Consider the following 22,683-nt stretch of genomic DNA (forward strand, 5'->3'; position numbering starts at 1 on the left):
GAGTTCTTACAGGTGGGGGGAAGGACCCCGCACGAGGACACACATCTACTCTTTCCATAAGAGTAGGGTATCCAAGTGATGTATGAGAGGAGGACACTTCTCAAGTGTGTGGGTAAGTAAGAACCACCGCCGGCCGGTTATCGCTCCAGCCTCAGCCCGTTTGGTTTAATTTCCACAATTCTCCAGTTCCCCTCCCCTCGTCAATGTCTCATCACCATGATCAAACTGTATTATAATGGACTGTTTTCTCTAGATGTTTCTTCCTTCTTTATTTTTTCTTCTCTTAGGGCTCCTGGGCACTGGCCTGTCTCCCCTTCAGGTCTATGTGCTATTTCTGTAAGATCAGCAGTCTTCTGACTTCTGTCTCAGGGCCACGAGGCAATCCTTTTATTCCAGATCACTGCACCGTATATGTAGCTTTTGTTTTCTTTGCCCTGGGTGCATTCCATATCGCTTCTTCTAATGGGAGTGGTAGGGTGTCACACTGGTAACTCAGGGTATCAGCCGTATACTCTGAGCAGTTGCATCAGTGCACCTCCAGGCTGTCCCTGCTTGATGCCTTCATTCCAGTCGGGTTACAGTAGCCTTTCCTAAGCAGGATGAAGGTGCAGGCCCACATACGTCTACTTCTCCAGCATTCTCTGATGCGTCTTGGCCATCCTATTTTTCACTGCTATCTAGTCCTGCCAGAGCTGGGTCGATCAACAAGCAGTGACCTAAAATCATAGGCTTTAGCTCTCACTTTTCATAACTAATTCATGGAGGGATTACACCCATGTACTCAGGATATCAGACCATTCATAGCACCAGCCGTAAAGTCATGCCAGAAGACAGCCATTGTCAGTGATTCCAAGTGTGTACCCTCCCCAGTCACTACTTTGGTGCACTTTCTCTACAGTCCCCTGATTTTTAAGTAGTTTTGTCTGCTTCCGAAAGGCAGAACTTCCTTAACTTCTTTTCTTCGTGGAAATGGCTTCCTGCCCATTGGTGGGTAGCTGCATTTACCTTTACTATAGCACATTCTTATGTTACTTTTTTCCAACATACATTTTGTACAGGATGTATATTTTTTACTTTATTTCCCACTCACCTATCTTATAAATTACTCAATTCTAATGTTGAATACAATCCAGCCCTCTTTTCAAATCATTTATCGAAAGAGGCTTCAACAACCTATCGATGCACAAGTTAATTTCCAAGTCTCTTTATCATCTATAACATTGCTCATCCCATTCAAATGAAACTCTTTTTTTTCAATAGATTTATCAAAGTGTCAGTGATGTCGGAAAAATGGGGAACACATTTTGAATACAATTCGACTAGCCCTAAGAAAGATCTCAATTTATCTTTATTTAGTGAGGCAGGTGAATCATTTATAGCTTTTATGAGCACCTTCTTGGGTTCTTTCCCCCTCTTAGAGATATGATGGCCTATATAATCCACACCTGGTACAGGGAATTTGCATTTTTCACTTCGAGTAGTTGGCCTTCTTTCTTGCAAAATGTATAACACTCGCAGCACCCTGGAATTGTGCTGGTCAAAACCATGACCATAAGTCAGTATGTTGTCTTGAAAATAAAAGACCCCATCACATTTGTTAGCATTTCTTTCATCAACCTTTTAAACACTGAAGATGCGGATGCTAAAGCGAATGGCATACATTTATAGTGAAAGGCAAAGAAGGTAAGATGGCCAAATTCCTCACACAGTACCACCTTGTGATATGATACCTAGCGATATCTAAAGGGTTGAAAACAGTGGTCGAAGTGGGAAAAAAAGTAGGGGAACTGTGGGTGGAGAATCAGGGGTGGGAATAACCGAAGATTGAATCAGTGGGCGGGGTCAGGGGTGTGGCTAGAAATAGCAAAACATACCAATTTTTAGTACGTTTAGCATTTCACTGACCAGTTACAGCTTATAACCTTATTTAATTAAAACAATGGATAAACATGTTTATTTGAGGTTTAATTCAGGAAAAAGCAAACACTCCTAGGTTTATGTAAAGTGTGTGAAATATAAGCAGGAACAACATGTTACCTTAATGCTTTTCCTCTCATTGTTCAGAAATCCATGATTATTTTTGTCTCAAACATTGAGGACATGAATACAGGGCTCCTCCTGTACACAGGTGTTAAGCAGGGCTCAGAAGAGAAAGGGACTCTTCAGGAGAATCTAGACTCACGGAAATCCACAAAGGCTTCTTCATATTCATGTCAGCCAGCTAGCTGCTCAATCATAATATAGCAAAAAGAACAACTGGTGTACAGAACGCAGAACAATATCTTACATTCACCCCAGTACAGAGATCGGGGCCTAAATCCATTGTTTCTTTGCTCACCATGCCATTACAGTTTGGACCCAGCCATATGCAAATCAGTCTTGATCCTGCACCCAATGGGAACAGTCCAGCCCTGTAAAAGTTCTAGAAGAGAGAGTGATCTTTGGTGAAGCCAGGTCCGGTGGCTCAGTGGACTAATGAACCCACAGTAGGGGTCTGTGTTCGACCTCATGGTCCCAGGTTCAAATCCCGGCGAGTCCATTCAGCCTTTCATTCTTCTGAGGTCGATAAAATGAGTACCATTGATTTGGGCAACAATAAACATCTGTTATTCAGCTGCAAATTGCCCTTTCGGTGAATATGCACTTTATAAATACACGTTATGATTATGTTGTGTTGCATTGTATTACTTCTTCACTTCCCTAGTTTGCACTCCATGGCACCTTATAAAGCAGCATAGTGATATCAACTGGCAAAATGTGCAGGCACCATTGGCTGCAGAATATGCTGATCTTCTGCCAAGCACATATCTTTACCTTTGTGCTGCTTTAACTTTATGCTGTCAGTGTCAGACATCATATGCAGTGTTTGCTACCACTGCACCTGCAAAGGTGAACAAACAGTCATCCCACTATCAGGCAGCCCCAGCTTGAGGAACTGCCCAATCCTGGAGGCTTAGTGGGCTTGACACACTCATGGAGGTATTCCCCTGCCCGGCACAGCCACCACCTCTTCTGGAGGTAACATGACATGTTTCCCGAGGACCACCAGTGGTGATGCAGCATGTGCATGAACACGTAGGCAGTGTTTTCTGGAAACAATAAGAATACAGTGCAGCGCGGCTCCACAGACCACTGGTAGATGACAGTGAAGTGCTTTTGAATTGTTGTGTGATCTGAGCAGCTGGTTTTGTCGTAGATGCATTGGTTGATTTATACTCAGCCATTGTGTTTACTGACCTTTGGTAGTCTTGTCAGGGAGGGAGCCCATTATGATACAGTGTACCAGAAAGTGGCCATTCAGCATAGGGTTAAAGTATTTCTTGTGGAATTGTGTTTGCCAAATTGACTTCATGCTTTGTCATACAGAATGTTTTACTTATCTACGTCCAAGATTCAGCCAGAAAACATACTCTTAAGATTAGTGATGTGTTTCATTGTGACTGCTCTCTGCCTAAATTTAGAGGATCAACAATTTTTTTGTTTTTTGCTTTGCATCATTTGTTGTGGCACCCTAAGAAATAGTCAGTGCATTATCTGTTCATGCGTGTAACCGAACAGCTTTTCTGATAACATTTAACAACTTCATTGAAAGCTCTGTATTCAAGACTAGATAGATTTCCTCCAGTCGTTCTTTTAAAGGGACGATGATTTGTTTCCTTGTGTGGCTTGCCAAACATTCTTATATTATATGAAGATATGTGTCACAAGAGTTATCTGCTTATAAATAGCTTCTTCCTCATGAAGTTGACCCTTTCATGTTGGATGTATCAAAAGTCTGAGAATAGGTGGACAGAGTTTTGCCGTGTGAAAACATGTTGGCTGTTGTTCTTTATGGAACTGTGAGGAGGTCAGCCTTTAGTTCTATGTTTTAAACCTGGTCTTCCCACAGGTTGCTTCCTGCCCCTTTAAAGGATGCGGTGGAGGTAGCGACATGGAGAAAGTGCTACACCATGCAAGAGGTGAATGCGGCCCTGAGCAAGATCCAGCTGGTGGGGTATTCTCAAAAAATTGCAAGTATACATTTTACTAACTTTAAAAATACACTGTAAAACAGAGCCCGTCTACAACGAACATATTTAGTACTGTTATGGAAAAAAAATGTAGAGGACATCTGCTGGGCACAAACTGGACACAAGGAATATACAGTTAAAAATATAAAACCTATGAAGCACTACATGCCACCGTGGCACAGATATATAGCCTGCTGCACAGTTTAAGGAACTGTATGGGAATTAGGGAAAATTGTGAGTAGTTTTCTTGTAAAATGCAAAAACAAATTAAAAAAGTGACAATGTTTTTTAATATAGGCTTTTAGATGTTCTCAATTGAAATGGGCAGTGGGAAAACAATTGATTTATTATCTCTTTTGAATGTTGGTTTCCTACTGTTTTAGGGACCTGATCTAATTGTTTTCCCAGCCATGCCCTGAAATGCCTATTGTTACCATAGGCATTTTATTATGGAAATGATATTTTTTTTGAGTATGGGCATTAGCTTCAAAATGTATTTTGTCAGACGTGAGGCCTACTTGGGAAAGGCTCACATTTTGGAGACTTATTGATGGAGGCCTTGACGAGTCCCTCATCATCATCCTAATCGTGCTTATATAGCGCAGATTTACCATAAATACTGGCCTGTGGCCAGTCACTAGAAGTGTCTCCTCTGAAGCTGGGACAAAGTCTCAGTTCTTCAGATAGGTCATTTCATAGAGTAGTGGCTTCACAGGCTACAACTCCTACCACAAGCTGGAGACCTTTGAACTTCATTTTTTTAAATGAAATTTTACATCTGGGTCCCTGTTTTTTCTCTCTGTGTGCAGTTTCTCCTTCAGGCATACAGGGGCATTGCACGTGCTGGTTTGAGCATTAATGTTCCAAATATAATTCTCAGCTGGAAGCCAGTGCATTCAACTTAGGACTGATGCGGTGCATCGTGCTAGTGCTTTATGTATTATGTAGGGTTTTTAGGTTTGCTTGTGGGGAGGCAGATGTCATTGGTAAAGTTCTTCTTGGAATTCTGTAGTGTTCTCTTATCTGTACTTAGTGATACTCTTTAAAAATGCAAAGGTAAAGGAGGGTATTTCATTGCAAGCTCTGCCCCTCTGACCAGCAAACCCTATATATAAAAGGGTGTTGGTTATGATCTTCCTTTCAGAGAAGAAGATTTGTAATTATAGTCAGTAGTGAAGCTCTTTAGCGAGCGAGTCACTGTATTATGTGGCCAGGAACACTGCCCCCCACCCCCAAGGTATACTCTCATTTTCCAGCACCAACTGACTTGCACTGGAACCCAATCAGGTTGACTCTGTGCAGCCTCAGTTGATGCGCCGAAATCTGTCTAAACTCACATGCCACACACCTGTACTCCTGATGACCCGCATGGAACACACCCTAAGAACCCAGTAACCTCTGGGTTGTTTACATACCCTTGATGTTAAAACAATGGGTCCAAGAAGCAACTGGTGATAGAATCCTGTGTATCTGGGTAGACGTCACTTTACCTGCCGGGTAAAGACTCCCTGGTCAGCTCTTGAGGGCTCTGTGGAGTCTTGCCTCCCGCTGTCAGTGAAGAACGGTGATGCCCTCGCACAAGATTCTATTTCCGGTTGCTTCTTGGCCCCATCGTTGAGCACCACGATTAAATAGCCAGCCCGAATGTTATTGGGCTACACTTCCAAGACACATGGAAACATGCCTCTGGATCATTTGGACAGATTTTTCTTCTGTGATACCAATTTTTTGACTGAGCTGCATCTTTACCTTTTTCCTGAGGAAAACCCCATGGAATCCATCTCACGACAATAAGATATGATCGGACTGCTTATGTTTTTGAATCCATCAGTACAGGGTGCAATTTAGTACCATAGTTATCTGCTTTCACTCAGAAAATCCAAAGGCAGCCAGCTGTGATCTCAATGTTTTATTACTATCTCACGAGCACCACCTCTCGCACTATGCACTTGTTTCAACGAGCACCTTGTCGAATGTTATTTATTTTGTCTTAAATTTAGATACCAATGTGACTATTTGTATGGATTACAAATGTTCTGTTCTCTAAAAACATTGGTCTTTTTGTTTGTTGGGTGGATTTCTCACTCTCTCAGTCTTTGAATAAATACGTTTTCCTTGCATTCCTTTCTGTAGGAACCATTGTTTTTCATAACTCATATTCAAACCCAGGTTTCAAGGGATATAGGGTAGCCCTGTACCTTTTCACTGTGCCGCGTTCCTGTCCTCAGCACGTGGACTCCAAACTCTCTTCAAACTGGCACATACACTTGCACTCTCTCATACACACCCTCATACAACATCCACGGATGGCATTGTTTACACTCCATGAGCTGCATTATCAGTCTGCTTTCATTATGAAATAACTCCCCATTACAGGTTTCTGGGACCCCAGCTCTAATGCTATGTGCCAGTTATTCCTTAGTATTCGCCACGACATGCATGATGCTACACATTTTTGTAGACAATAAACAGTGCCAAACTCATAAAAAGATATCCATAGTGCCAACATCTGCACTCAAATCCAGAATCTCTCATCTTGTGGGCCTGCCTCTTAAAAGAATTGTGGCTTGAAATTGAGAGCTGGCAAGTTCTGTCTCTGACAGTATTGGTGTTTGACTAGAAGACATTGAGATTCGTAATAAGGGAAAATCGTGAAATCTAATGCGTTACATGAATAGATGTATTAACTAGTATTCCCTGTGCATGGCTGTCTTAGAAGACACCCGTTGTAGTTCATTGCATTTGTGATTCTTTATTGTTTGAGCACCTTTTCCTTCCTACTTGACTTCCTCTGCCCCCTTTCCCACTCTACCTTCATGGACCCAGCACATTCGTAAAAACACACACTTAGAGGATCCATGCTGAACCCAAATGAAATCCCAAATACAGTGGATTACATTAATTTACCAGTTTTGTCTGACATGGTTGACTTCTAGGGTAGCATTGTTTGTTTTCTATTACTTCAGCAGTAAGATTTGAATGTTCTTTGTTTGTTCTCCATGTGCAAAGTTACTTTTTCAAAGAAATGGCTGTTGTCCTTCGCTAATCTGTTGTATTTTTTAATGTGTTTGCAAGGTTGTACTTCATTAAAGAAAATAATGTACATTTATCTGGTAGATATCAATTCCTACTCTTGGTGCAACATCTACAACCGTTAGTGTTTTGACAGTATTGACATAGAAAGAAGGTTTCAGAACGATCCTTCTCAAGGCGATGAATGGCGTCTGCCTTGAAAAGTCTGTTCCGAACCCCTTTAGGTCCCTTTAGCACTGCCTGGAGGGAGCCGCATCTGTTTGCTCCACTGGTCCTTTTTGACTACTGGAGAACTGTACTGCTGTCACCTGTTTGCATACCATGAAAAACGCTACCGTATGGATTGGTAGCAGAGCTGGTTTCATGTTTGACCCTGCATCCTTTCGTGTTAAGTATTTTGTATTCGTCTCAGCGCTCATCACCTTCAGTGGTACGTATTTCTCAAGACAAACAGACTGAGACCTTATCAAAAAATTACAAAATGTATGAAGATTGTCCATTTATCTTGCCTTTCGCTTCTACACTTGTGAATGGCGCTACTTACCTTTGACTATTTGATGAGCTCCGTTGAGTTTGCAGGATGTCACTTATGCCCTTACAGCCTGGACCCCTTTGCATACAATAAGTTGCAGTATGAAGGCCTTTATTTTGAAAGCATAACTAAAGACACTTTTGGTCGCTGATTGTTAGTATCTGTTCAAACACGTGTGCGTTGTAGATGACATGCACTTCCATTAATTATGTTTTACACACAAAAGATGAGGGTAGTGCAAGATGGCGCTCCCTTGTGTAGATAGTAACATTTCACAGTCTACGTGAAAGCTTCTTTCAATGGAGTGTACTCTTCTCAGTAGATTTCTTTATTTACAGAAATGTGAAAACCGTATGGAATTCTACACTTGTCTGGCAATGCTACCACACATTCTCTTCTGAAAGAGGGGCTTTCTTTTAGTTGCTTTGAGAGTCCTTCTTTTCCCCAACTTTTGGGAGTTAGTGAGTTATTAATTTAGGTGCAGTCTTGAGTGACCATCTGCTGAGGAGCACTCATAACGAGCATCTTTGCAGCCAAGGGACAAACTGAACTGAGCACCTGTTCCACGCTCTGAAACTCCAGGCCAGGTCCTGCCTAAGTTTTTTGGGCATAGTCACTTATTTTTCCTCATCAGATTTTGACACAGAGCAAGAGATTAAAACAAACACCCAAGTAAAAATGAAGGAGGAAGAGAAAGACAGAAAACCATGACAGAGGGAGAAAGCTGGGATGAAAAAAGCTGCAAGAGTGAGATAAAGGGGCAGGGAGTGGCTCGTGGTGGATTAAAGCGGCAGTAGGTGGAATCAAAACTACCCAGCTTTGGTATTCGGCACAGTGGTACTCCGTAGCGCAGGTCGAAGGCTGAGCAAAACTTTGGACCCTGCACTTATTCTTTTACACGCTGATTGTGGTGGCATTTGCTTATCGGTTCCCTACCCCTAACAAGGCCTTACAGTGCTTTTTGGGAGGTGGAAAGTTATTAGTGCATGGTTGTTCCTGTTATCGTCGTGGGAAGTATTTTGGGGTCTTGGGAGGTGCGCTCCAATCAAGTGACAGTGACTTTGTGGCTGCCATTAAGCTTGACGCAAAGCAGAGAGATACAAACAGTGAGTCACTCATTCATGCATCTATGCACTAAGTAATATCTCTCATCGAACTATACAGACACTCATACTGATACTCAAGAAACCAACTAATAACCCATATTGACACTTATGTAGCTGCTCACCAACCCATGCAGCCACTTATAGACAAAGTGAGACACAAATACAGATATTTACATATTTAAACATTACTCGCTAATACATGTATTCCCTAAGATACACTTAATAAGTCAGTTATGCAATCATTTTTACAAAAAAAATCCATGTACACAGTTATTTACCCATTTATTTTTCCATTTACCTTTAGATATACATATATAAAAAATATTTATTTTTCAGAAAGACACACAATCACTGGATGATGTCATCAGTGATGTCATCAGTGATGTCATTTGAGATATCATCAGTGATGTCATGAGTGATGTCACTGACCATGTCATGAGTGATGTAATATGTGAAGTCATCAGCAGTGCATTGCGGGCGCGCGAGATATAGTTAGCTGAACTAACTATAACTGGGGAATTTCAAAGGTTTTGTATGAGTGAAATGTCCAGCTAACTATAACATGTGTGAAACCTATGTTTTTTTCAATGACTTTCTAAGGTTTTTTAAATGCTAATTCCTAACTATAACGTGTGTGAAACCTATGGTTTTTTTCAGTGAATTTCAAAGTTTTTTAAATGCTAATTTTCTAACTATAACGTGGCTGAAACCTATGGTTTTTCAGTGAATTTGCAAGGTTTTTTAAATGCTAATTCCTAACTATAACATGTGTGAAACCTATGGTTTTTTCAGTGAATATATATATATATATATATATATATATATATATATATATATATATATATGCACTGGAAAACTAAACACCCACTTCCCTTACAAAGAAGTGGAAAGTTTGCATGCCAGCAGCCTTTCTTATTTTTCACCTTATTCATCTTCTGCTCAATCAACACATCATCCACACATACACACACCTACTTGCTGCCTTTCTTGGCTGGGGTTATCAATTATTCTTCTTTAGTTCAAATTCAAAGTGCAGGCCCTTTATTCAGCCTTCTTGGTAACTACTACCCGTGAATGGCAGTGGGTAATTTGCACACTTGCGTCCTTTCTTGCATCCTTTCTACCGCATGCTGTGTGTACTTTGTGCACTAGCTTGCTTCCTTAGATGTGGTACTCGTTTCTCTTGCTCCCACTGCGGAATCCAACACCCTATCTGTGTAATGAGCTGGAAATCCAAAGATCCTTTTTCACTGACAAGGCAGTGGGTAGTTTGCGTGTCTCCAGCCTTTCTTATTTTTCACCTTTTTCATCTTCCACTCAATCAACACATCATCCACACATACACACAACTACTTGCTGCATTCATTAGCTGTGATTATCAACTATTCTTCTATTTCATATTCCTATTCAAAGTGCAGGCCTTTATCAAGCCTTTTTATTGTAACAACTACCCCGGCCGAAGGCACAGGGACATTTGCACACTTGCTCCCTTAATTGGCTGGGGTTATCAATTATTCTTCAATTTCATATTCTGATTCAAACTCAAAGCCCTTTATCGAGCCTTTTTGTTGTAACTACTGTTGCAGGGATTTTGCTCCTACACAGAACTGTGCATAAAGACTTAGGACCTCAGTGAATTATGGTGTTCCAAAACCCACCTTAGTACCCAAACCCCGTAACAGACTAACAATCAGTGACTCATTGGTTCTTCATCCTATAGCAAAAACACCAATGACTAGTCAACCCAGAACATGCAACTTAGATTACCTCAAGTAAGGTGGATAACAAGAGCACTCTTTTGTTATTGTCTTACACCAGTCCAAAACAAGGAGTAAATAAAGACACGTGCAAGTTTGAAATGTTTATTTCTAAAGTCCGTAATCTCATGCGCAGTACCTTAGATAATACAAGAAAAGATATTATCAGAAACAAGGTTGTCAGCATTGTTACTATTACATAAAATACAAAGGGAGAAAGCATCTTATAATGCTAAAGGGAAACAGATTTAAAATATACCTAGATTTCACCCTCACAAAGGGAGAAAGCATCTTATAATGCTAAAGGGAAACAGATTTAAAATATACCTAGATTTCACCCTCCCTACCTAGCAGGTTAGTTTATAACTACAGAAGGTCTCATAGGATTACATGGGCGGACCCATACCTCTGGTACTCAGCAGTAGTGGATCACATTGAGTTCTGCACAAACTGTTAGGATATGAATGTTCTCCAACTGTGTGTAATCATGCCTGCACAGTGCATTATTAAACGCGCCAGTATCAGAGGTGGCCACAGCTGCATATGTGATATGGCTCGAACGTGCGAGGATCATTCCGAATAACAGACACAGTGTCCAAGATAACCTTGATGTTCCATGCTCTCACTATACACACTAAATTAGCGAGGCAGTCTACCAATGTAGCATAACAAATTATTCTCATGTGAAGCAAAATACTCAGCCTTCTCTAAACAATATCGCAAGTGCGTGTCGTGTGCAAAGCAGAACAGGAAAGCAAAAATGGCGTTTAAGCTTCTAATAAACCCATGCTAACTTAACACGGTGTGAGTGCAAGGCTCAGCCCCACGGCACCTTTCCTTGATCGAAGCACGTGATATAAACATGGGCGAATTACGAACGCAGAGTCCAAGCCTGAAAAGCAGAGTTAAGATCAAATTTGCAAAAAAAATTATTCGCTGTTTCATAGAAAGCAGTAACTAAATAATAAAGAATAGGTAGAAAAATCAAAGACTCTTATTCCAACAGCGTATAAGCACAGTATGTAGCAACAGCCTCCAAGAGGAAGTCATTGTTCTCATCTGAAAACATTTCAGCCATCCAATTCAATAGTGGGAATGAACATACATGTTCCTCAATGACCTGAGCCTCTATCCCCATAGGAGGAAAACTCGGGTCATCTTCAATGTAACTACGTGCCAAGAAGTCATGCGCCGCTGCAAAAACATTCCAACGTCCCATTATTCCATGTATCGCTGCTAAGGCCATAATCCCGCCGCCAGAACAGAGCAAGTCATGAACCACTAAGGGGCTCATCAGCTGGTCATAATCCGCGTTGGGAGACACCGTGCTGCAGAGACACAAATCCAGGGCCTAGTCGAAATCGCAGCTCAGGCAATGGAAGACAGGATGAACGCATGTGAAAAAGGAAAATCGAAAACGATAATCCATAAGCTGCACTCAATGTAGCCAGAGGCAGCGCTCCGTAATAACTAAGCATTCGGTTGCGGACCAGGAACAGCCGAGAATTATTGTCGTGTGCTGCAGGATGTGCATCCATATTTAAGTAAACAAATTAATAAAAGCACACCGGCAACTAATGCGAGTATTAAGGGGAATCCACCAAAGATGCTGGAAAAAATCAAATGGAAAAATGCAGAGAAGACACCAAATATAGTTTGAAAAGAAGTCACAAAGCCACTGCTTGTAACTTAAAAAAAGTAAGGTAACTCCGTAGTCAAGGACGCATTAAAGATAGTCTGAATTAACTCCCCAAAATGCAGGGGCACGTCTGTATTTAATAAAGCATGCACTTCTGTGCGGGTGTTTGCTACATGAAGGACAAATGTTTCTCTAGCAGATGTAAGAGCAACCTCTTTTTGATACCATAGCGCTCTTATACGGCTCATTTGGTTGACTCTGCTTTCAAGGTCGGAATCGACGGACAGATAGAAACATCCAGCTTCCCATGCAGAGGAGTACACACAACTTTTTTATAGCAAACCACACGCTCAGTTACCGTAATCATGTAAGCGATGCATGCTAATATCGCACAACAATCTGCATTATTTCAAAGTAAATAACTCCCGTTTGCCAGTAAACTCAACGTTGTTCTGATAGCACGTGTCGGAGTGCCTTTTAAAACTCAGGCCAAATTAGGCGCATCTTGATTACAAGAGCCATGCAATTGTATGTGTCTACGCATTAAGGAGTGATCTGGTGCTATTGTGCAATCCTCGCCATTCAGATAAACTTCTTTTCCCTCCCTCAGGCACCTATATGTAAATGGTAATAACCAAGCTTCATGGAGATAAGCGCTGCCTAAAGATGCATATCTGCCTATAGCATAGTATTTCATGCAAACCTCAAACTTAAACAGGCTAAAAGGTAACATTATGATACCGTGGATAAGCCACACAGCTGAATCCGATCTCCAATGAGTGACCACTTGTAACCATTCTCATAGCGCGCCCTGTGCTCTAATTTGACAGTGAGAGAGTGATCGCACCATAGTTTGTACTGCTAATCATTATCAGCATACGCTACGAATACGTTTTCACGTTACGCGTCGCATCAAAGCTTTCGTGTGACGTCATGTGCGGCGCCCCGTACGAGAAAGACGCAAATGTTTTTAATTATAAAAAAACATATATTTATGTATTTAATGAACATACTAACAGAATACATTATATAGGGTAGTTATTCAAATAGTTTTTTAAAACTTTGAACAATCGTATATTACTTTTAAAAGCAATTACACAAATCACGGAGGAACGTCATGCATACTCGCATCGTAAGAGCACCGTAAGCACAGCGTAACCGTACGCAAAGCCATGTGACTTTAAAAGAAGAAATTTGATTGGTTCATAACACTTCCTATTCCAACTGTTGAAAGTTCCGTCCCATTTTAATCATTCTACTTTGACTTTCTAAGAAGAAGCATCTCATCTGAGAATCTTGTCAAATAGAAGGAAGAATACCATAATAACAGCAATGGACTCATCTTCCAGCCATTCTTCAGAGGAATATTTCATTCCTGAAGAACCTCCAAAGCAGAGGAAAGAAGCTCTAATTTGGCAGTTTTTTACTTTTCCAGAAGGGCAAAAAAAGGTTAATGCTCCAAAAGTAACCTGTAAAATTTGCCAAACAACTATTTCAAGGGGTGATCCATCTTAAAAATATCCTTTGGCACAGCAAATATGAAGCGACACGTGAAGAACTTGCACCCCAACAACTTTGCTCGAGCTGCAACACGGAGGTTGCGAGACAACCCACCTGCTACTGCACCGAGCACATCAACTGCTGCAGCAGCATTTTCAGCAAGCAAGCCCCCCATTTTAGAAAACAATTGCCCCCGGGAGCTAATTAAGAATAAAATGGACTTCTAGTTTTTTTTTTCTTTTCCACCGCGTACGAGTACCATACGCGTACCCTGCGTTTTTTTTTTATTTAAAAAAAATAATAAAATTGGGCCTAAAGATCCATGTAGGACCCCCTGAGCAGGCCTAGAGGGTCAACATGTTTCTACCCTACCACCTTTCCTTATTTTTCAACTTTCTTTTACAGTTTTCTTGTGACTCAGTGCTACCGAGGCACAAGGTGGCTGCCAACACTTCCTGGTTTGGAGTGTTGACAGACAGTTGACATCCAATCAGCATGCAGCTTGTGCTCGTAATTGTACAGATTTCCGTACGCGTGCAATTCTTTGTCTCTAGATATCACTATGATTTTAATTTTGATTTTCTCAGGAACTACTGAACGGATTTACACCATTTAACAAAAAGCACAATCTGCAAACCGAACTCTACCTCTCTGCCAAATTTGGTGTAATTTCGTTCAGCCGTTAGGGCTGTAGTCCTGGCTAAAGGTCCCTATGGAAAATTGCATGGGGAAAACAGGTTTTGGGACCCCCCCTTATTTCTAGGCCCCCACTTAACAAATCACCCGCAAACTTTCCGGGAAGCAGCGGAACGGAGCAGGCCATTTTCTTGGAGAAATTCGCGAAGATTCGTCCACCAGCGGCAAAGTTATTCCAAATAGAATGTTGTGGATTTCCTATGGAAAGTAGGTCCTAACTATAACTACCTACTGGCGACCGCCAGTAGGTAATGTTCACTGAAAGAAATAAAGGTCACAAGGATGTTATAGTTAGGGTCAGATTTTACTCCTACAAAACCAGAGAAATTCAGCCGTTATAGTTAGCTGAGTTAACTATAACTCGCGCCCCGGCAATGCTCTGCTTATGACCCCACATATTACATCACTCATGACATGGTCAGCGACATTACTGATGATATCACTGGTGACATCTCAAATGACATCACTGATGACATCATCCAGTTACTGTGAGTATTTGAAAAACATTTGACTGTTAAATATATATATATATATACACACCAAGGAGTATTGGTGAATCACTGGGTGCATCAGTGACTGTATGGATGACTCAGTGGGTGCATGACTGACTGTAAAAGTGAGTGATTAGGTGTCTCAGTGAATGTGTGGATGAGTGACTGGTTGTGTCAATGTGTGTATCTGTCTGTCAGTTGATATCTAAGTGGGTGTATGAGTGTGTTAGTGGGTACATGAATGGCTATATGGGTGATTGATTGGTTGTCTGAGTAGCTCTATGGTTGTCTGTGTTTGTGAGGAGGTGTGTGACTGCATGTATGGATGAGTAAATGGGTGAGTCATTGGCTGTATGGGGTACTGTTGAATGTGTGAGAAGTTGTATGAGTGAGTGAGTGTCTGTATGACTGTGTCGGTGATTCAGTGCATGTGTCAGTATGGGTGAATAAATGAATATGTGAAAGGCAGTATAGGTGAGTGACGTGGTATATGAGTGACTGTATGCGTGAGTGAGTGAATGTGAGAGTGTCTATATGGATGAGTGCATGCTTCTGTCAGTAACTGTATAGCTGAGCGAGTATGTATTACCATTTGTATGAGTAAGTAAGTGTGTGTTACCATTTGTATGAGTAAGTCATCTTTCTACTTTTCTTGACTCATCTGGGTATCTTGATGGATCCCAACATGGCTTTCGCAAAGTCCATAGTACGGAGTCTGCGTTGACCATGGTGGTAAACAACATCCGTATGAAGGTAGATGCCGGACACACTACGGTATTGGTCCTTCTGGACCTTACCGCAGCATTTGATACCCTGTCTCCTTCCATCTTAACATCTCGGTTGAGGGAGGCAGGGATCTCAGGTGTGGCTCTTAACCTTCTGCACTCTTTTTTACAACATAGAGAGCAGAGAGTCAAGCTCGGCGAATTTCTATCCCCTGTCAAATCCTTGCTATGTGGGGTGCCCCAAGGGTCGGCTCTGAGTCCGACCCTATTTAACATTTATGTTGCACCCCTTGCGAGGCTAGTAAAATCTCAGGGGATGGAAGTGGTGTCATACGCCGATGACACTCAAATTATGGTGTCATTAGCCCACTCAGTATCTACATCCGCCGCCAACTTCAGAAGCTGTATGCAGACAGTATCTGACTGGATGCTTCAGAATTCTCTGAAGTTGAACGGCGATAAAACCGAGATCCTGGTCTTTGGCAAGGACCAGGACATCTGGTCTACTGAGTGGTGGCCGTCTGCGCTGGGAACCTGTCCCTCTCCCTCCCAGTCAGCCAGAAATCTCGGCGTTATCTTTGACACCTCGCTGTCTATGACCCTACAGGTTAATCGCACGGTCGCTAACTGCTGGGGAGTTATAAAAATACTCAGGAGAATTCTTCATTATCTCTCTCTCCCAGCACGGAAGCAGATAGTAGTGGCATTGGTGGGCTCCAGGTTGGATTACTGCAATGTACTCTATGCAGATGCCAACAAGGGACTCACCCAGCGGCTACAAATTGTACAAAATGCCGCGGCCCGTTTTGTCCTAGCACTCCCCAATACTTCTTCTGCCACTATGGCCAGAAAGACTCTTCACTGGCTTCCTATTCAACTGAGGATTTCCTTTAAAATTCTTTGCTTAGCTTATAGAGCTCTGTCAGAAAGATCTACGCACCCTTTAAGCGCCTTGCTTACTCCCTACCAGCCGGGGAGAGCGCTTAGATCTGCTGAGTTGAACCTGTTGGTCGTCCCTCGAGCCAAAAGAGCACTATGGGGAGATAAGGCATTCTCAATTGTTGCACCAAAGTTGTGGAACTCTCTCCCCCAAGATATTAAGACACAGTCCTCTCTCTCCTCTTTTAAAAAGGCCCTTAAAACCTGGTATTTCGTCAAGGCCTACCCGCAATAGTTGTATAACGTTATAGTGTTATTTTTAACAGCTGTTACTATTTGGTTATGCGCCTTGACGCCCATTGGGCTTAGTTGCGCCATATAAATTGCTTTTAATAATAATAATAATAAGTAAGTGGGTGTGTGTGTAACTGTTTGGGTGCATAAGTGGCTGTGTGATTGTCTGTATAGGTGAGTGTCTAGGTGTCGGAGTAGTTCTATGGGTGACTCCCTCAGTGTGTGAGTGGGTGTATGAGTGGATATATCGGTGGCTGTATTAGTGAGTGAGTGGGTCTATCATGGCAGTATGGGTGAGCGAGTCGATGTGTGGGTAGATCAATGAGTCAGTGAGTGGGTGTGTAAGTACTAGTACGGCTCTGAATGGGTTTATGAATGGTTGTGTGGGAGTGGCAATGGGTGTATAAAAGATTCTACAGGGGTGAGAGTGGGTGCCTCAGAGATGCTGTGGATGATGTCATCACTGATGTCATGAGCGATGTCATTTGAGTTGTCGTCAGTGATGTCACTGACCATGTCATGAGTGATATAATAAGTGAGATCATAAGCAGTGCATTACGGGGGCGCGAGTCATAGTTAACTTGGCTTACTATAACAGCTGAATTTCTCTGGTTTTGTATGAGTAATATCTGACCCAAACTATAACGTCCCTGTAACCTTTGTTTTTTTCAGTGAATATCGAAGTTTTAAAAAAAAATGTATTTGCTAACTAGAACATCCCTGTAACCTTTGTTTTTTGTGTGAATTTCTAAGTTTTTTAAAATTCTATTTGCTAACTATAACGTCCCTGTAATCTTTGGTTTGGTTAGTGAATTTGTAAGGTTTTTTAACTAGCAGTCACATTTGCAGAGTGGTGGAGAAAGGGGCCTGGGCCTTCAACCAGCTCTCTGGAATTCACCTGCGTAGGACTTACAGGAGGCACCAGGAGGTCTTCATGGCCCCCAAGGTCCCTCAGGACTAAAGTGGACTTCATCCCCCAGCCAGTAATACACCAGGAGGCGTGTTTGGAGAGTGGGGGGAAAAGGGGGATGACCTCCGAAGACCTCTTAGCAATCCCACTGTGTAGGACTTATTGGAGGTAACAAGAGGGGTAGTTGTCCCACAAGGACGTCCTTGGGGGGGCAATTACTCCTCCTATTACCTCTACTAAGTCCCACACAGCTGGATTGCTGAGAGGTGGTCAGAGGTCACGCCCCCTTTCTCCACCACTCTGCAAACACACCTCCTGGAGCACTACTACTTGGGGGACAAAGTCCAGTTTAGTCCTGAGGCCCTTAGGAGGCAAGGGGACGGCATCGCCCCACCAGCAGTGCACCGAGAAGCGCATATGCAGAATTGTGTAAAAAGGGGCATGGCCTCCAATCACCTCTCAGCAATCCCACCGTGTGGGGCTTACTGGAGGTAACAGGTGGGCTAGTTGGCCTCTAAGGACCCTCACCAGCAAAGGGGACTTCATCCCCCAACCAAGAGCACGCCATGAGGCGTCTTTGCAGACAACTGGACAAAGGGAGCGGGGCGTCCGGCGAGTTGCCGGCTTTGTTTTTTTTTTTGTTTTTTTTCCGGAAAGGTGGCTGTATGGCCCTCCTTTCCCTTCCCCTTTTGGGCCCTAGGGACCACATCCCCGTGGCCTGACCCATTTTTTTGTTTTTTTTACTGAAATAAAATGGGAGAGGGGCCAGGCAGCCCACCTCCAGAGGCCATGTGTATACATCCATGCCCGGGGCAAGGCCTTTTCCTTTTTCCTTTTTTTTTCTTTTCTTAATAAAGGAAGGGGGCTGCGTGGCCTCCCTTCCCTGGGCCCTGTATTATATTTAAAATATAGGAAGGAGGGCCGCGCAAATATGCAGCTCCCTCTGCCCAAAACCTATTTTGCTCTGCTTCATGGAAGCAAGAGTATTTTTTATGCTCTTGCTTCCATGAAGCGAAGCAATGTTTGCCACTGCTCCCGCCAAGCCATAGCAAACTGGAATGTCCGGGGGTGGGCATCCAGGGACATTGCTGGAACCGGCCCGGAGGGATGGCGGAGCCCATGGTCTCTTGAAAGGTTCCTGGAGGGGGCCGCGTGCCCCCCCTCCCAATCTCCTTTGTAGCCCCGGGAAGGTGGTGGTCCCCAGGGGTCGGCAATGAACCCCCATCTTTATTTATTTTGTGCCCCAGGGAGGTGACGGTCCCTGGGGCTGTGGGGGGCCATGCACATTACAAGACATCAGTCCCGGAGAGGTGGAGGTCCCCGGGCTGCGTGGGGAGCTGGACCCCCCACGCATGTTCATATCTAGCCTTTGAATGTGGTGGTCCGCGGGGCAGCAGCATATTCCTGTAGTAGTGCCGGGGAGGTTGCGGTCTCTGGTGCTGCATGGGGGGGGGGGCTGGAGCCCCCCAATGCATTCCATCATAAAAAATTTCCTGGGGAGGTGGCGGTCCCAAGGGCTGCAGGGGCTTGTGCGCCCCCGCATTATTAATTCATTTGCCCTCGGGACCTGGCCTCCGGGGACGTAATTAAATGAAGCGTGGGACACCACGCTTCGTTTTTCAAAACAATTTCAGCGGGATTTGCGGATCCACCACGAATCCCCCAAAAATGTTTTTTTAATACCTTTTTTGGGCTCCCTGAACAGGCATAGGGGGTTTCAGCCCTGCCCCCTTTAATTGTTTTTTCCCCTTTTTTCTTGTGACTCGGTTCAACTGAGTCACAAGATGGCTGCCAACACTTCCTTGTTTGAAGTGTTGGCAGCCAATCAGATCTCGAGCACGAGATTGGGACGGTTCGCAAATCCACAGCGGCCACAGTTGTATATCTGAGAAACCTTTAAATTTCTCAGGAACTACTGAATGGATTTACACCATTTAACAAAAAGAGTGCTTTCTGGACCAAGAGCTACCTTTTTGGCCACATTTGGTATAATTCCGTTCAGCATTTCGGGCTATAACCGTGCCTAAGGTTTCCTATGGAAATTAACATGGAGAAAAAGCGTTTTGGGACCTCCCCTTTTTCTCGGCCCCTGCTTGACGAATCACTCTGAAACTTTCAACATAGCAGCTGAAGTGAGTGGCGTATTAGTTTTGAAAATGCCACGAAGATTCGTCCAACAACGGCAAACATATTGGCAAAAAAAAAATGCTTTTCCTATGGAAGCTAGGTCCTAACAATAACTACCTACTGGTGACTGCCAGTAGGTAGTATGTATGTATGTATATATATATATATCATAATTACTTTGTGTTTGAAACTGCATTGGGAAGGAGTTGCATACTCCATGTTATTGTTTTCAGCTATTTTCAGTTGAATTAGTTGATTGCTGAATAAAGATGCAAGCCCAGCTCGAGCTATTACTATGCAGTCTATAAATGGTAGGAGCAATATGTGGAAAAAATGCTTAGAAATAAACAAGTTCTGAAAGTGGCTGCAAGATCCAGACTCCTGGGATTGTTGTGAGCTCTGAATAGACTTCACACAGACAAGGTGTTAAGAAGGCTGAGGTTTTCAACAGACATAATTAAAATACTGGATATAATGATATAAACTATTTAAAGAAAGCTGACATTTGCTTAAAGGAAGTAACAGCATTGTCTTGTTTTCCTCCTTGTGTAGTCTGACGTGCTTGCCTGCTGTTGTTTTGACAGGAACTGTTTGGCGCTGTGCAGATTACACCGCTCAGCTCCGGCTACGCGCTTGGAAGCTCCAACTGGATCATACAGTCGCATCATGAAAAAGTGTCGTATGTGTCTGGGTCTTCACTGCTAACGACTCACCCGCAGGTAATGTGCTGGAGCATCTAGGAGGTGGCCGTGCTTGTCCTCCTCAAGCAAGTGTCAAACTCATTATCAATGGGATTGTTCAATAAATGCTTCTTTTAAGTTATATCAGTGTGTATTCGTCATGCGAAGCGTTCATCAGTTACTTGGCCTCTTAGTCTTAACGCTTCATGCAGACATCACTCAGCCTGTGGTTGTGATTCATACAGCAGAGGGTCTCCACTGAGGAATCATGTTCCTTAACCCCATTGATGTGGGTAGGTGGTTTGGAGGGTGTAGGTTCCCCTCTTGGTGGTTACCAGTAAAAAGGGCCCTTTCAGCCTAAGTGGTGGAAATGTTGAATGAGTAGATGGTTGTCTTTCTGTGATGGTGGAAAAGTGGAAGTTCAGGTCTTCAAACTCTTCGCATAAACCCATGTCTTTTAAGCCAGTGTTGTCATTAAAGGTGATTTAAACGAAGTACAACTCCTGTCCAATCTCAACTGTGTTACTCATTGCATACAGCCACACTGTAAAGTCAACTGGGGGTCTCCTTATGAGTTGGCCATAAGCGTATCCCTGGGGCGTGGTGATTCAGCAACTACAAGTGTCCCGGTGATTCGAGACCCAGAAATACTGGGTCTACAGATAACAAACCCAGTAATCCTGGCTTCCGAATCAGTAGATCTAGTTCTACCAGGTGTGAATCCACAACCGGATGAAACCCCAGATGACTGCGTGCAGGGCCTTCTGGTAGAGGTGCAGCCAGGTTCCCACTTGGCCCATCCTGCACAAGGGGAAAGCCACCAGTCGTCCTCCTGACCCCGTACTTGCAGCACCCCCCCCACACACACACACACTATAGTTTGCTACCTGCTCAAAGCAGGTGGTAAATGACAGCTCTAAAGCGCCATTTATTGGGCCTGAAATCCAGAATGACTTGCTGATAAGGACCAGTTATTCCCCATTCCGAGGTCAGTAACTGGATCGGATATTCCGTCACCCACCCCCGGCCTCCTCTCACCAGCTACCAGGCTACCGAGTCTCATCGCCTGCTTTACTTTTTAGACTAGGATTTCTTCCTTGGATCTGTCTCTTGTCTGAACTGCTAGAAGTGCATACCTTTTAATACCTGTCAGTGTACAAATAATGCTTTGTGTTGAGATGTCCTTTTTCAATTTTCAGTTAGCCGTTTCGGATCTGCTACATGTTCGTTTCACAGATGTGCCGGCTGATGTAGACTTTTACAGTGAATAGTTTCTTTTCAATCTGATCTTCCGGTGTATCTTACTCATAATACATTGTGGGGACTGATGTACTTCGCTAATGCTGAGCATGAAGTATTACATATGATTAGCCCTCATCCTAGTAGTCGGTGCTATTTTATGCGCTTTAATCTGGACCCTTCATACCAGTTTGTTGGGAAAATTACAGACCTTCCTATGTCAGTCTTAAGACGAGGGAGGGGAACTCAAATCAAAAGTAGCATTGTTTTTGCACAGAAATAAAGAAAACTCTAGAAGGCAATTTTAACCTTGCACGCCAGTGTACCTGAATCTCAAAGGTAGCTGAACTAACCTCATGTGCCATTTGACCTCTGGAGGCATCTCAGGAAGTATATTGATCTGAACTTTGAACACATTGGCATCAGAGCAAGTAACTAAACACAGCAAGGGCTTTCCATCTGCTGCAAAAACATGAATAACATGTAAGGCATTTTTAATTACCAATCATGTAATAACTAAGATGAACAAGTAATGCTCTTTCAGGAGGATACTGTATCTAACTGCAGATTCCTCACCTTCGAATACTCCCCAGGCACCAGACTGGATCCAGATATTTTTCCCCATAGTAATTATTTCACGCACTGTTAGGTGGCGTCATGCAGCTCTCCGATGACTCCACACCACCCCGAAATTGACATATCTTAAAGAAACATGCTAGTGATAGATTCCTTACCGTAGAATTATCCCCCGTCGTCAGACTGGATCCGGAAAGTTTTCATCAGCAGTACCCCTGTGCGTCGGAAGGTGGCGTCGTGCGGCTCCGCGTCCGTCGTTGGCGCCGTGGTCTCCAAGATGACGTTGCGGCAGCTACTTAGACGCCGCCCTCGCGCGCTGACGGCAGTTCTTTCTTTTTCCGTGCCAGCAAGCGCAGATCCGGAGAGAACGATACCCCTTGTCACTTTTTGTCTGACTTTTTTCAAGGCTTTTTGTCTCTATTTTTTGAGTCGATCGACTCCTGGTGCAGTATGGAGGCCCAACTTCAAGACCTGCGGGGACTGTCATTG

General features: G+C 43.2%; 1 protein-coding gene across 1 annotated transcript in view; it reads left to right on the forward strand.

The window, feature by feature from the left end:
• Positions 1-22,683, forward strand: part of INTS9 (integrator complex subunit 9) — a 393,694-nt gene that overhangs the window by 221,691 nt on the left and 149,320 nt on the right. Inside the window, exons 7-8 of the mRNA XM_078649901.1 lie at positions 3,890-4,010; positions 20,284-20,418. Coding sequence (XP_078506027.1) covers positions 3,890-4,010; positions 20,284-20,418 — 256 coding nt within the window. The remainder of the gene's footprint in view (positions 1-3,889; positions 4,011-20,283; positions 20,419-22,683) is intronic.

Source organism: Lissotriton helveticus, chromosome 6 (assembly GCF_964261635.1).
Source record: "Lissotriton helveticus chromosome 6, aLisHel1.1, whole genome shotgun sequence".
NCBI classification, from domain to species: Eukaryota; Metazoa; Chordata; class Amphibia; order Caudata; family Salamandridae; genus Lissotriton; species Lissotriton helveticus.